At 35.8% G+C, this 15763-nt stretch overlaps 2 protein-coding genes across 2 annotated transcripts in view; both read right to left on the bottom strand.

Annotated features, from left to right (window-relative positions):
* LOC127859351 (zinc finger protein 394-like) overlaps positions 1 to 15763 on the bottom strand; it is a 67281-nt gene continuing 51518 nt past the window's right edge. The window contains exon 5 of the mRNA XM_052396701.1: positions 1 to 1117. Within this exon, the coding sequence (XP_052252661.1) occupies positions 137 to 1117 (981 nt within the window). The 3' untranslated portion in view covers positions 1 to 136. The remainder of the gene's footprint in view (positions 1118 to 15763) is intronic.
* On the bottom strand, positions 4282 to 11051 carry LOC127859353 (zinc finger protein 39-like). Its single transcript, XM_052396705.1, has 2 exons — positions 11010 to 11051; positions 4282 to 9944 (listed from the first exon to the last, which is right to left on the bottom strand). The coding sequence occupies exon 2, from the start codon at positions 9938 to 9940 to the stop codon at positions 8588 to 8590; it is 1353 nt and encodes a 450-aa protein (XP_052252665.1). The 5' UTR covers positions 9941 to 9944; positions 11010 to 11051; the 3' UTR covers positions 4282 to 8587.

A 15763-nucleotide genomic window follows, 5' to 3' on the forward strand; every position in this document is an offset into this window, starting at 1 on the left:
TTTAAAGGCTACATTTTTTATTCATATGCCAGGGTTGCAGGCAATACAAATATAGAAAATGCGAACGATTGTTTGAGGTAATATGAACAATTGTTTTCATTAGTTACTCATTTTGTAAGATACATGTGGATATGTATTAATTTTGTATTTGATAATCTAGAACGATTTGTTGCGAGACATCATCTCGCGGCTCACGAAGCTGCTGCTTCTCTTCCTGGTCTGCCTCGATCGTATCGTCTGGGCCGGGCACGAGCGCTTCCGCCGGTGGTTCCGCGTCACACGCCTGCACGTGACGTTTCGCATGCCACTTCAACACGAATTTCTGTTGGCAACGCGAGCATTCGTACTTGGGCACGCCATTCATTTTCTTGTCATCATCGTCCTCTAAATGAGCCTTCTGGATATGTCTTTTCAAGTGGTAGCCCGTTCCACGAATGGTAATGGCGCAGTAAGGGCAGATATTTTGCTGAACCTTCGCCTTGCATCTCTTCGGATGCGCGCCGCCGGGAACCATTTCACCGCAGTCGTTGCACTGAGCTAATGGCAAGTGCTTGCTTCTTAAATGGTCTTTAAGTTCCCATTTGTGGTAGTGACGTTTGCCACAGTGCGGACACATAAACTTTGCGCCATTCGGATCGTGCGTCGCTAAATGACGCTTAAATGTGTCCTTCGATGCAAGTTCTTTGTTACAGATTGGGCAAGTCGTGGAGCATTTCGTTTCATGTTGTTCTAACGCTTCTGCGTCTTTAAATATCTTTTTACATTTCTCACATCGATTCACCCCGTGTTCGAAAAGATAAACCTTGCAGTTTTTCTGGTGATCTCTCATATCGGCGACTACTTTACCGCAATACTGGCATGGGGCCTTGGGAGGTTTGTGCACGTGCTTCCGATGAAGAATGAGCTCTTTTTCCACGGGAAAGCTCTCCGTGCAGTGAATGCACTGGTACCTAAACCCCCGGGGATTATGCTCCGCATGGCGATGGTCCTTAAGCTTTAGGGAGCTGGTGAAAACGAGGCCGCACTCCCGGCAAGTTGTGATCCCTTCTAGAATGGCGTCCTCCCGCGTGCGGATCAGCTTTCTGCCCCGCTTCCCGTACCGTACCACAGGTTTCACCTGGAACACACAGGTATGGAAGCAATCAAGGTATGTTGGTGTATCATAGAAAAAATCTGAAATAAAAACACGGCAAGTATACAGGTTTTTGCTTTCCCATGCAACGCATGGAAATAAATGCAACACATGCTATCAACACAAAAGTGTGCTTACCGTAATCGAGAACACATTGAATAAAGAGCACTGAGTGCATTTGAGTTGCTGAATTCATCATCAAAGCAACGAAAGCATTTATATTGGTGTTTGCCGTGGAAACACACAGATATCAAGGTACCGTTTAAATGTTGGTTCTACAGACATGTATGCACAGGGATTCAAAGAACTGCAATTATAAGTAACTATTCGAGCCTTAGAAAGAAATCCCTGACACATTCGATGTATCACAGCCTTGCTTCAGACGTAGAGGTATATTGAGACAATGCCACACAAATAATTTAAGATAGAACCTGTGCCATGTGTTACCAGTCTTTATTTCGAAAATATGTGCGTGTTGTCACAATAAAAATAAGTTCCAGAAATTCCTGATAATTTCGCTGATATGAGATTTGTTTTGGGAAAACTGGGCTTAATGTATGTGCGTAACGTCCTCTAAAATAAGCCGATGCAATCTGCATTTTCCCATAACTGGATTTGTGTCACAAAACAACAACAACAGAATCTCTAAACGGGGAAAGCTTCATTCCTGGTAAGCCTTATTTTGGACAAAATTTACACACATGCCTCAGAATCTATAAAAGCGGAAAGCTTCATACCTGGTAAGGCTTTTTTTGGACGAAATTTACACGCATGCATTAAGCCCCATTTTTCCAGAACGAGGTTCATATAAATGTGTTAGTCCGATCTTTGACATAATGTTGTTTCTTATTATGTGATGAATAAGAAAAAACACGTACAAGCTTGAAATAAATCTACCGTTCTCGTAAGAGTGCACGATTTGGTGTTTTGTTTGATGTTCATTCTTCTTTACTTGTTACGTTGTTATCTGGTAGCATATTAAGGATACAGTTTTAAACATTTCATCCGGACCAATTTTGTCAGTAGTAAACCGAAACCGCGGCCTCTAGAGTGGCTTTGTGTTTTATATTTACCATCAATGACTTACGTATACTGATGACAAAAGCTCACATTCAACACTACGTGCATTTTGTACTTAGTAAAGAGTTTTCACTCAAATTATCATAATTTACTTCCATTAAACTGATAGTCTTGGAAAATGCATAATATTATTTTTGAGTTGGGGGCTTTAATTGAATGAACTGCATTTTAATAATAATCAACAAGTGCTTCTTCATTAATTGTACATAGAGAGTTAAAAAAATAGTTATACTGTAGTGTAAACTTAGCAACACATTTCGCAAAAACAGTTCATGTTCCTGGTAAAAACATTATACAACTGAAGTGATAACTGTTCAATAGTCGCTATGGTTAGTAAACAGTGTCAAGAAACAGTATTTGGTGTAACAGACTGAAGTGTTTTTATTTCCACAATACAAATATGGCATGGCTAGTTCTAGTGCTGCTTTATATTTTGACGCAGTTTTTTTGTGTGTCTACCATACCAGACCAACTCACTAAACTGTCACTCCAGTACTGACTCCAGCACATATGATTTGAAATAAAGGTTATTTTATGCTTACCGGTGGTTTATATTGAAATATCAGTGAAATAAAACTGATAATTCACTGTTTCAAACAGTGAAAATTATCGATAATTTTTACTGTTTTACTGTGAAATGACGTAATTAAAAAAAAGAAATTAGGTCATTATTTCAGCGAAATTCTCTAGTTAAACTATCTTACAATGTAAATAAATGGTGAAACAAGAGCTGTCACCATAGGACGACTTATGCCCCCTATAAACGCTTGGTAGAAGTTATGAGCTTTTTTTCGAAACCTAAACACATATTTCGAAACCTAAACGCGGACCCTAAGTGCAATGTCAATGTCACAGGGGTCAAATTTTGTGTGCGTATGGAAAGGCCTTGTCAATATACACATGCATGCCGAATATGAAATTTCTATCTGAAGCGACTTAGAAGTTATGAGCATTTTTTCGAATTCAAATGCAAAGTGTGACGGACAGGCGGACAGTCTGATCACTATATGCCCTCCTTCGGGGAAATAAAAATGTCTTAGATTACCAAAATAAATCAGAAAGCCACATAAACTATAGAGCGGACACCATGCTAAATCCTTGAAATGCACTAAGGGACCCTGTGACCTAGTTTTTGACCCGGCATTACCCATATTCGAACTTGACCTAGATATTGTCTTGATACAACTTCTGCTCAAATTTGGTTAAGATCAGAGGAAAACTACTTCAATTAGAGAGCGGACACCATGCTAAATCCTTGAAATGCACTAAGTGACCCCGTTACCTAGTTTTTGACCCGGCATGACCCATATTCGAACTTGACCTAGATATTGTCTTGATACAACTTCTGACCAAGTTTGGTAAAGATCAGATGAAAACTACTTCAATTAGAGAGCGGACACCATGCTTAATCCTTGAAATGCACTAAGTGACCCCATGACTTGGTTTTTGACCCAGCATGACCCATATTCGAACTTGACCTAGATATTGTCTTGACACAACTTCTGACCAAGTTTGGTAAAGATCAGATGAAAACTACTTCAATTAGAGCGCAGACACCATGTTAAATCCTTGAAATGCACTAAGTGACCCCGTGACCTAGTTTTTGACCCGGCATGACCCATATTCGAACTTGACCTTGATATTGTCTAGATACAACTTCTGACCAAGTTTGGTAAAGATTGGATGAAAACTATTTGAATTAGAGAGCAGACACGAAAAGTGTGACAGACTGACAGACAGACTGACGGACAGTGCGAAAACTATATACCCCCTTTTCTTCGAAAGGGGGGATAAAAAGCATAAAGTAAACAGAAAATTTGTTGAATTCGATGGAATATTTTCTATGATCACTAGTGAATTAAAATCGATATTCCACCGAATCCAACAAATATCCTCTATTAACATAATAACCTGCATGGAGTTAAAGGATATCACAATCCTGTTAAGTTGCCACGTACACTGTCTGAATTATAGTTTTCACATGTGACAACTGAGCTTGAATAAAACCTTCTTTAGCAGGATACTTCACAACCAATATCTTTACTATTAGAAATCACAATAGACACAGTCATGTTCTTTTATTTATTGTCAACAACATGGAATTCTTTCACACGAACATTCATTATAATTGAAGCAACAGAAACTAATAATTCAAACTTTTAGTTATATGAAACCAAAGCATTAACATAATTATTTTTTATAGTTTTATCAATAAGTTTATCAAAATGAGGATCATTTCAAGCTTACATTTTTTAAAACAATTAGATCGACAATTATTGGCCATAAACGAACCTATAACCAACAGCTGCTAAAATACATATGGCATTCAATAAATGATTAAAATATTCCAGTCAAATTTTATAACGGTAAATCACAAATAAAAACTAAATGTGTCACAGGCACTGATGCCCCCACTACAAATTTGGACCAACACAAATCCAACAAGATTTGCCAAGCAATGATGTCCCCTACCTGTGAAAATCCACAATTTTCAGCAATATTTCTAGTCTATTTGTTGACATAGCAACCAGAATTCTTGTACGTAGGAACAAAATGAAATGTCGTGCATAATCTCCATGTTGCCATCTGTCCATGTTTGAAGTTTCATGAAAAAATGAAGAACTTCTAAAGTTATTGCAGGATCCACCATTTTCAGCAATATTCTAGTCTATTTGTTGCCATAGTGAAACTCCACAATTTTCAGCAACATCTCTAGTCTTTTTGTTGCCATAGCAACCAGAAATTTTGACATAAGAACAAAATGAAAGGACGTGCATAATCTCCATATTGCCATCTGTCAGTGTTTTCAAGTATCATGAGAAATATGAAGAACTTTTAAAGTTATCGCAGGATCCTGAAAAGTGTGGCAAACAAACAGACAGAGCGCAACCCATAAGTCCCCTCCGGTTTCACTGGTAGGGGACAAAAACAGAAAAAAGTCAAATAAACAATTAATTTCTTTACAAAAACTTAAATCATATAGTCTAAAATTATGCAGTGCAATAATTCTGCAATAATTTAATGCAGCTTATTTTTTTGCTTTGCTGTGGTCACCACCTTCACATTAAAGTTCAATGAGAAAGTATAATATAATTGATCAAAATTTGCAAAGCAGTTCTCGGTAAACAGGAGTTTATATTATGTTTTAAGTATATACAGAGATAATATATATATATGTTAAAAAACAATGGCAAAGGGGCAGTATACTGCCAACAATGGTGACAAACAAGTTGCAGCCAGAATCATTACTTTACCTCTACATGACGGGGAAGGTTTGTGTTTAATCAAATAGGCAGTTCATCAGAGGTTTTATGCACACATGTAATATAAAAATGTCACAAAATTTGTCGCGATGTAAATTCCTTCCTAATGATCATCTGCACATAAAAGTCATTCACCTATGAAAGGTTGGGCACAATCTGTCAAGACCTTACAGAGTACATGTAGTTGCAAACACAGAAAGAGGACTGGAATAATATTCTTTAGTGGAAAAAAAACACAGAAAAGAAGCCATAATTCTGACAAAACAGGTTGCAGAAGTTTCTTTAAGATCATTTACAAATTAAAGGCGATCGGCTGTGAACATTTGAGGGAAATCCAGTCAGTATTTAAAGAGGAGTTTAAAACAAAAGTTTTAGGACATGAATATGTATGGATTAACAAGTCACATGCTTTAAACTTCCCACTTTGTGACGGAATAATGATTATAGCATCAAGCACACAATCCTGCGGTAATCAAAATAACAATAACTTTGTATTTGTTTCACCCAAATTAGGGTATGTGACCAATGTACAAATGTACCTTTGAGTAAAGGACACGGGGCCAAAACTGTGTTATCTACACATGGTGAACATTCGAATCAAGTTAATGACGATATCTAGACCAGCTGTATTTTGACCAAACTTAATATTTGACCAATGAAATTTTACCTTTGAAAACTGAGCTAGGGACACAGGTGATCTTACATGCCCTTTTTATCATGAGAACATGTATGCAAGTTATTTTAATTGAATAATGAATGATAATTATTTACATGCTGGAAAAGGGCAGTTTAACTTTTTATGTCCAAATTTGAAATTTGACCACTAAGATTAAAACAATGTTGACATATGAACATTTGCGACAAGTTAGTTGGAAATTGCATTATGAATATTGAAATTAGCGGAAGCAGATATTAACACATACACATAGTTAATTACATTTAACAACTGTGACAGTTTCATCAATTATACTGCAAGTAGGCTCAACAAAATTGACCTTTTGCCTGTTTTCTGTCGTAAGCTCTTACTTAATCTTGCACTAATATATCTAGGCCAGTATATACTAACCAATTTTTAGACTTAAGACTTTGACTTAAGAATAACAAGCAAATTCATTGAATTGACATCCCCAGCCAATATACTTCTGGACACAAAAGTTTTCTGGACGGATGGACAATCCCAACATGCATCATCCTCTTATCCATATATATACTCATACCAAGTTTCAATGAAATCTGTCAAAGCACTTCCAAAATATGGCTCTGGACACAAAAAAGCATTTTTACAAGATACAAAGGGCCATAACTCTGTTATTAATAGATGGTGTACAATGCCATTTGGGGTGCATCATCCTCTTATCCATATATATACTCATACCAAGTTTCAATGAAATCCGCCAAAGCACTTCCAAGATATGTCTACGGACAGTGTTGGATGGACAGACGGAAGTACGGACAGACCACGCCAAAACAATGTCCCTCTACCTATGGCGGGGGGGGGGGGGGGGGGGGGGGGGGGAAGAGATAAAAATAGTCTTAGAGGCTGGCTTAAAATGGTGCTTATATCAGTAACATAGTTTTTTAAACAAATAATCATACAATTAAAGGTGCTAACTGCCTCACTTGACTTGACTTCAAGTAGTTTCAGTATATTCAAGTTTTAAGAATCAGGCTTTTTCCGCCCTATGCAAATCTGTTTGTTTTTTTCCCAATTGAAAAAAAAATTCCTAATTCAAAAAAAAATAAAATTTTTTTTACCGTAAAATATATAAGTTAACCTGATCCGGTGTAGAAAATAGAAAGTGTTGCATAATTAAATTATCTGTTGCCTTGAATTTGTTTAAAAAACTGTAAAATATGTTAATGATTATTTAAGACTTTCCTAAATTTACTCACAATCCGGCGCTTCGCACAATTTTTTTCACCTCAAAAAAGGCCAGGCCTTTTTCCAAAAAAACCTGCACTTATCTCACATGTTCATAATACTTTGTAAAATTTTAATAATAAGTTATCAAAATAGTCGTTATTTACTAGTTAACGGCTTCTTTGAAATATAAGAAACACTATTTACATGCGATAATTTTTCCCAATTGAGCCAATTTTGCGAATAATTTTTTTCCCAAAATGGGGGTTTTCACGACGCGAAATTCCCATAATTCCAGTGTGGTGTATTCCCAAAATGGAGCAGAAAAAGCCTGAGAATATTCTGTATTTTTAGACTGAAGTCTAAAAACTAGTACGTAAATACTGGCACTGGTCATTCCTTTCTAAAAGTTCCAAGCCATAGCGGTACATATGAACATACATGATACAAGATAAAATGTAATATTATGCTGCATTTTTCTGTGGCTTCAGTTCACTCATGAGCACAATCTTTTAAACATGTAACTTACAGAACATAAACCAGATCTATCACTAGAGGGTCTGGTGAGGGAAAGAGGAGCAACTCTGCTGCCTGCTGTAAACATTGATTGACAGACCTTCTTCTTCCATCACCAAAAAATATATAGTATGTAAATATGCAGAATTAAATACTTAAAGTTATACACGCAGTGGAGATACTTATACTTGAACCTTACCAAATATAATGAACCTTATAACACGTTAAAACACTTTCATTCTAAATACAGGTATCATAGTATTTGAAAGCAAACAAAAATAACTTAAGATCCTCATTTTAGTCAAAATGACGCCAATTTTTCAGAATCCAAAGCCCCATTTCCAAATGGTGAAAAACACACTGGATATACAAGATAAAGTTTAATATTAAAGTCATCTGAACATCTACTATTCTTAAATGTATGCACAAATATTGTTCATCTCAAAATCCAGCAAAAATATTATATATTACTTCTATTATTTACATGTCATTTTGCCTGTTGCCTATTTTTATTTACATACAACACAAAACGCTTAATAGTGTTATTCTACACAGGAATTATTAACTCTGCTAGAAGTAGACTCTCTAAACCAATTTGTTCTCTATGGGTGTTTAGCAAATTTATTTCAGTATAACATGTATGTCAATGCTTAATCAAATCTTGAATTTTAATAGATTGTTTGACTATTATTTTACATCAATGCTACAGAATCATCCAATGTGTCAACAAGCTCTTCATTTCATCCACATCAAATTCTTCAAACTGATTTTTTCTTCGGATGGTTCATTATATCTAATTATCATTGTGCTCTCATCTCCATCCATGTGTAAAATGTCATTTGTTGCACCAGTATTCAGCTCTAAACTTCCATCATCCTTTAAAAGATGTTCTTGCTCACTCATCATGTCATCAGTTTTAAATGTTAAGTCATTGTTGTTCTGGCTGTTTTCTTCTTTAACAACAGTTTCTTTACTTGTTGGGGCATCATTATGGTATTTCATATTCTGTGTATCTATGTCTTCAGGCCAAATAATGACTGGATCCTTGCATTCATTCTTGATGTTCTGAACAACAGATCCTGTGTTTGCATTGCCATAAATGACAATTTCAATTTGCTTTGTTTCACCTTTTTTTGAACTGTCTCTTTGACCACCTTTTATAATATCAGAGAGTTCAGCATGTTCTACAGTATCATCCATCATTTCCTCTACTTCATCCATCTCATCCATGCTTTCTCCAAGCTCAGTCTTTGCATCACAAGATGCAACGTGGGCATTTGCATCTTTCTTGTAATAAAACTGCATTTTACATTCGGAACATTCATAATGCGCTTCATTTTTTCCTGGTCGCTTCACTCCTTCATGTATGCTTTCAACATGACGCTGCAAATGATACCTGGAGCCCTTGATTACCAGGCCACATTCTGGACATGCGTGGCTGAGCTTTTTCCGCTGTTCTTTTCTGACTTTACAGGATTTTGGATGATACCCACCTGGAACCATTGTATGACAGTCAGGGCATTCAGCTTCTGGCAAATGTGTATGCAGGTGGTCCTCTAATTCCCAGCGGACATAGTATTTCTTGTCACATTGTTTACATTCAAACTTTGCACCGTCTGGGTCATGAACGGCTAAATGTCGTTTAAGTGTTTCTGTGGTAGAAAACACCTTGTCACAAACAAGACATTTTGTACTGCAATTCTTTATATGTGTTTTCAGCGCATTTGGTGATTTGAAAACTCTATTACACTTCTGACAATGATTGACCTCATTCGATTGAAGATAATTTTTACACTTCCTCTTGTGACTGTAAATAAATGCTACCTCTTTGTGGCACCACTTGCATGTCTCCCTCTTGAGATGGACACCGTTATGTTTTCTAAGTTCATTTTTAGATTTAAAAGACTCACTACAAGCTGTACATTTGAAGGAGTTGGCTTCAGTGAAATCATCATTATGAACATCACTGATGTGTTCATTAAGTTTTCTTATACTGGGAAATGTTTGTCCACATGTCTCACATTCAATGTTGGCTCTCTGAACTTTTTGACTGCCGTTTTCATGATTCTGTTTCTTTCTTCTAGGCATTGTTCTGAAGAGAAAAAAAAGGGTAAAACATGATACTACACTCCGACTTGTAAAAGTATTGTGCTACTATGCGTTTAAATGAGAAAATTATACAAATTATTCAATATATATATAGTACTGTTCATCTGTATATCTGCAAATGCAACCATCAAAACACTTCTTGCAATAATATGATATATTAAAACCTTTTCACCAAAGTAAAATTCTGTTGCAAGCCAATACACATTATTTTCTATTGAATTGTTTGTTGTTCAATGAACCATGCAGCCATTTTGAAAAAAAATCAAAATTATAACTCTTGTGGTTAATAAGATCGTTCAATAAGGTTGCTTTTAATCTAAAAGCAAATTTACTCAAATGAAACAAAAATTGCCCAACTGCAAAATTACTCAATGCATAAAACAAAACAAAAACTGTAGTCTTCTTATATATATTTTTTAAGGTCAGAAAATTGCAAACACATACTGTCTTAGTACATTAAAATATGTATACATGGTAAATTTATAAAAGACAATACATAAAAATATCTTTGCTGTTGAGAGCTTAGCTTGACAATCAAACAAAAATGATTGCATCAGGACTAGACATATAACAAATACAAAGACTATAAACAAACCTACTGCACTTGCCTTAGTCTTAAAAATGAGATGTATAACAGGAATTTAGAGCTGAATTCCATCTATTATAACCAGTACAAGAAGCAGCTTAATAATTGCAAATGGCCATGCCCATTTAACTAGAGCCAGAGTCTTTACTGTGCGAGCAAATATTTTACCGTACTTCTCGTTTTCTAAGGCAGTGTAACATACACAGGTATTATATTAATTGCAATGTTTGTAAGAACAGACCATTAAAATTGCAAGTCAATGACATCGATTAAAATTGTGAACATGGTGAACGGAAATTATTTCGTAAATGAAGAGCGTTAAATTAGCAAATAAATGAAAAATTTAAATATCGTTTTAATAATATTACAATGTTCATTAACATATTGTTACCGAATCGAAAAAAAAATCAAGATAAAGGTATTTTAATTATTGTTTTCAACGTTTTAACAAAAGACTCTTACCTTTAAGATTTTGACAATTGCATGGAAAATTTGTTACGAGGGGAAATCACTCTGAAAATATCGCGGTTACTTTCTAGTAAGTTTTCGTATGCGTAAAACTTCCGTTGCGTCGAACAAGGAAGAGCCATGGAAAACCGCATTTATTACCCAAAACATACGTAGTAATAATTCAACAAGCGCATGAACTGAAGTGACTTGATTAAGTGTTAATACAAACTCGGCATTAATTATGAGCATACACAAACACATACGATAAGGCCTAATTGCTTTGTAGTGAAATAAGGTCACTTCCAACAGCTTTGTTGTTAGGCTAGCTCTTTAGCGACGTGGTTTAAGTGTCTGATTACCACTCTGGAGGTCGTGGGTTCAATCCCCGGCCTGATCTCAATAGAAGCACATTAATGACGACGAGGCAAAAAAAGAACTGTGAATGCGGGAATGGGTCTGAGCTGTTAATGGTTTCTGGGAAGGCCATGCGGATGCAAGACATGCTGTAGCGGGCGTGTCTGGGCCTTGAAACATTAAAAGGGGGAGGAGTGTAGTGAAATAAGGTCACTTCCAACAGCCTTGCTGTTGGGCTAGCGACGTGTTTAAAGTGTCTGACTACCACTCTGGAGGTAGTGGGTTCAATCCCCGGCCTGAACTCAGTAGAATCACATTAGCTTGTTTCTACTAACTCGGCCTACAATTTTTTTTAATGCCTACCTAGTCAATATTAATTGCTGCCATTGTCTTTTTTTGATTTTTGCTTTGGCTGACTCTCGTTCAGATTTATTCTGAACGCGAATTATTTCAGCTAAATGCACACCCTTAATTTTTTGTATTCCTGGTAACACTTTTGGTGATGCTGGTTACAATCGATCTTGTTTGCAAAATAATCCTTCAAGCAAAGAAAGATATGTTGAAAAGCGTCTTGGACGATGTATGACACTGAAAAAAACTTATTTAATTGAGAATAACTGGTGTGCAGCAAAATAGTAAGATGGTGCAGAAGTCGAAATTCATCTTGAAACCAGTTCTGGAAGGTTCCTTCTATGCGCATATGTGCGTAAAACCAGTCTGTACACTAATTTTATGATGCTCACACTACCCTATCCGTCCGTGTGTGCATGTATTTAGAAATTCATGAGCTCCTTCTGCCCCTGAGGCTGCGTTATGTATGAACCCAGAGTGTGACCCAGCACTCCTACATAATTAACTTTCTAGACTGGCGAAAGTTGGGACAAATTTGAAATATCTTTGCAATTTCCAGCATATTAGTTGCTCTGAAAGATGTTCATTATGGGTTGTTCTTTTAGCTGAGTACCAGCAGGAAACCCCACATATCCGGATCCAGTGTGGTGACCAACAACAAAACTCACACTCCGGGAACAATAATGAACCTGGTCGCATAGGTGAAAAGTGCACATACAAACACTGCAAAAACTACATATCTGACACGTCTCTAAGGCAAGTACCACAAAAGCAATGTGTCTCTACTATGTCCATCTGGTCATATAAATAGTGTTCCATGATGTGTCAGGTAACTGTCTATGCCTTCCTATTACACCAAGAAAGTGAATAAAATTAATCATGCCAGTTAAACACTGTGCCACGACATTAAAAAAGGCCCAATGCAGGAAATAGAATGTACGCAATTAACTGGTGTGGGGTGAGAAAAATATTAACTGGTGTTCAAAATGGCACCCCTACTTTTGAAATGTTGGTACATTTACCATCCTAATCAACATTATCCTTACGTGCAGGATCACGCTGGGTATGCGGATACTTTGATAACAGATGGCTCTTCGATGCAAGATTCCAACAAAAGCCACGCGAGAGAGGTAAGTTCATCAGTTTTTTTTAAAGTTATATCATAAAGATTAGTTTTTTAGACAAGGCGCATGGTCGAGTTTATAAATGGTGTAACCTTTTCTATTGCAAAAAAGAACATCACGGAAGAATGGTAAATTTTTCCCCCCAAAAATAGAAAATTCGGTCGGAAAACAGCATAAACTGGATGAACAGTAAATATTTCAACACAATAAAACTACTTAGAAATATTGCAAGAAATTGTTTGATATTCCAGCATGTAGAGTAATCACTGTGCTTCAAATACTGAAATTTTGATAGTATTCAATGAAATATAAACGAAAATAGAGCATGGTTTAATAGGTGGTATTCATGAAGTTGCGGATACTTTGATTCCCTATATTGGGCACTTTGGATAACAGAGACTTAAAACAAATTGGGCACTCTGATAACCGAGTTTTATCTTCTACCTGAAATGCATTTATGTATATTATGGCTATTCTTACCAAACATTTTGAAGTATGAATCAATTTGCATTGTCAAGCCTGACACATTAGGAATCCATGCATAACATAGCCTAATTACATACACATGTAAAATATAACCAATGGCATTGTTCGTTTTCAAAAATCTTATTACTATTAATTAATATAATTAATATTATACGTGCAAATTTTGAATAAGATTCAAATGCTTATTTCTGAAGTTATATATTTAAAGTGACGACCGAAAATAACTGTCTAAATAATAAACTTGTTTTTAAGTGGTAAATTGAGATTAAGAGAATTGAAAATACAACGGATCATGTGGATCAACACGACTGTGTTCAATTGAATTTAAAGCAGGACTCTATATGAGTGGAGCAAGGGGTCTTAAAGCGACCAATACACCTCATAAAATCCTTTGTCATTGGTGCTCATTAGAATCGCATCATGAAGACGATACTAATGCATAGCCACACAATTTAAAAGAGATTGGAAAACTCCCTTTATATTGAGCTTAACACTTTCCTTTCCCTTGTCTTATCATATTCCAAAGGGATAAGAACATGTTTCGGTAATTCGTTTTTAATTTACGTAAGTACATACATTTTTATTTATTGCCTGCTTACTATAGCAGTATTCGACAGCGAATTCTGCATTTCTGATTCACTAAATAGAGTGTGTTATATCTGGTAAAAAGTGTCGAGTTATCTGGAATCGAACTTCCATTGTCTTAGAGATGATCAGTGAAAGAAGTGTCCATGAAAATTTGGCATCTGACACTTAAAACATTTGAATTTCCTCAAATCGGTTTTCAACTAAATTTTAACATGTTGTAACATTAATCAACATATTGATCTTTTATTTCGATTAGTTGGCACGTTCTTGATTTATTTCCAAGTATTTTTATTTTGTTTGAATACGTACTGATCATCGAATTCAAGACGATTATCGACTAAATTTTATCTCTTTTTTTATAATCCACTGTTTTTTTCACGACTTTCTTGCTCGGCAATACAAAGTACTATACCATTTATCCACCAAACAATGTTACGTATCTGAAAAGCAAATGAACAGAACATAAATGCAAAAAAGCTGAAGAACTCAATTGCGCGCGTGGCTTTTGTTTTTATCTGGTATCGAAGTGCCATCTGTTATCAAAGTATCTGCATACCTGGCGTGAGGATGATCTACTGATATCCATCTAACCTCGGTACAAATCCTGTTGATGCATAATCAACATTAAAAAAGTTATTAAAGACTATATGCAAGTGCCTAATGGTATACAATTGTCACGGTTCATTGTATGACTATGAGAATTTTTAGGTCATATATAAGGTTTTCTCAGCAGTTTTCATGAAAAGGTGGACTCATGAACCATCATAGTTTTCCTTGCATAAAGACCAGGATGCTTCCAACAGGCAATAGCAATATATGCATATGTAACAAGGACACTTCAAGATTGATTGGTTCACTCTATAAAACATTCTCTAACTATATGACCCCACCCTTATTGTTTGGTTGGGTTACTTAATCAGCTCATTTATATTTGGCTGCAATAGCTTGGTACACACTTCAAATGAATTCGATAGGGTGTTTCATCGTACCCTTAACTGAAAATAACAAGGTGTCACAGACATTGTACATGTATTACTTTTCATGGGTCAATTGTTTGCAAAAGGGTACTGTTGGAAATTTGGATTGCATTTTTCAGAAAAACAAGCAAATTTGTTGAATTGATATTCCCTGCCAATTCATGTTGATATCTTATATAGTTTCTGAGATAAAACCCTTAATTTTGTGACCGATGGACGTACAACGCCAATTCTATATTCCTCCGCCTTTAGCTGGGGATAAAAATTAAAACAAACTATGGCAATATTTTATTTAAAACAAAGGACTTCTTAAATATAACAAAATCTTTAGCCCTTGATTATATGCCCTGTACCACATGGAGATAATTATTATTTAAAAGTTTTACACAAATGGCAAGCATAAGAGGTTTTGTGCACAGAGGCTTTAATATGTAGTTTTAACCCTTTGCATGCTGGGAAATTTGTCTTCTGCTAAAATGTCATCTGCTGAATTTCTAAAATTAGCATTTTCTTCGATTTTTTTCAAAGAATACTATCAGAATAGCAAACAGTTTGGATCCTGATGAGACGCCACGTTCTGTGGCGTCTCATCTGGATCCAAACTGTTTGCAAAGGCCTTCAAAATTCGGTTCCCGCACTGAAAGGGTTAAACAAAGAGCAATCACTCCTTTGAAAAATAACTCAATCATGATACCTTGACACTATGCGCTTTAGCACTTGCAGGTGTAAAAGTTTGGTAAAATTTGCACATATAATGCAGGAGTTGTGCATAGAAACTTTTAGATGTAATTTTAAAACTCCTTAAAAACAAGACTATTATTTAACCTTGACAATATGAGGTGTAGCACTTGCAGATAATTCTGCTGTAAAAGTTTTGAGAAAATCT

The sequence above is a fragment of the Dreissena polymorpha genome, chromosome 15, assembly GCF_020536995.1.
Source record: "Dreissena polymorpha isolate Duluth1 chromosome 15, UMN_Dpol_1.0, whole genome shotgun sequence".
Taxonomy (NCBI): domain Eukaryota; kingdom Metazoa; phylum Mollusca; class Bivalvia; order Myida; family Dreissenidae; genus Dreissena; species Dreissena polymorpha.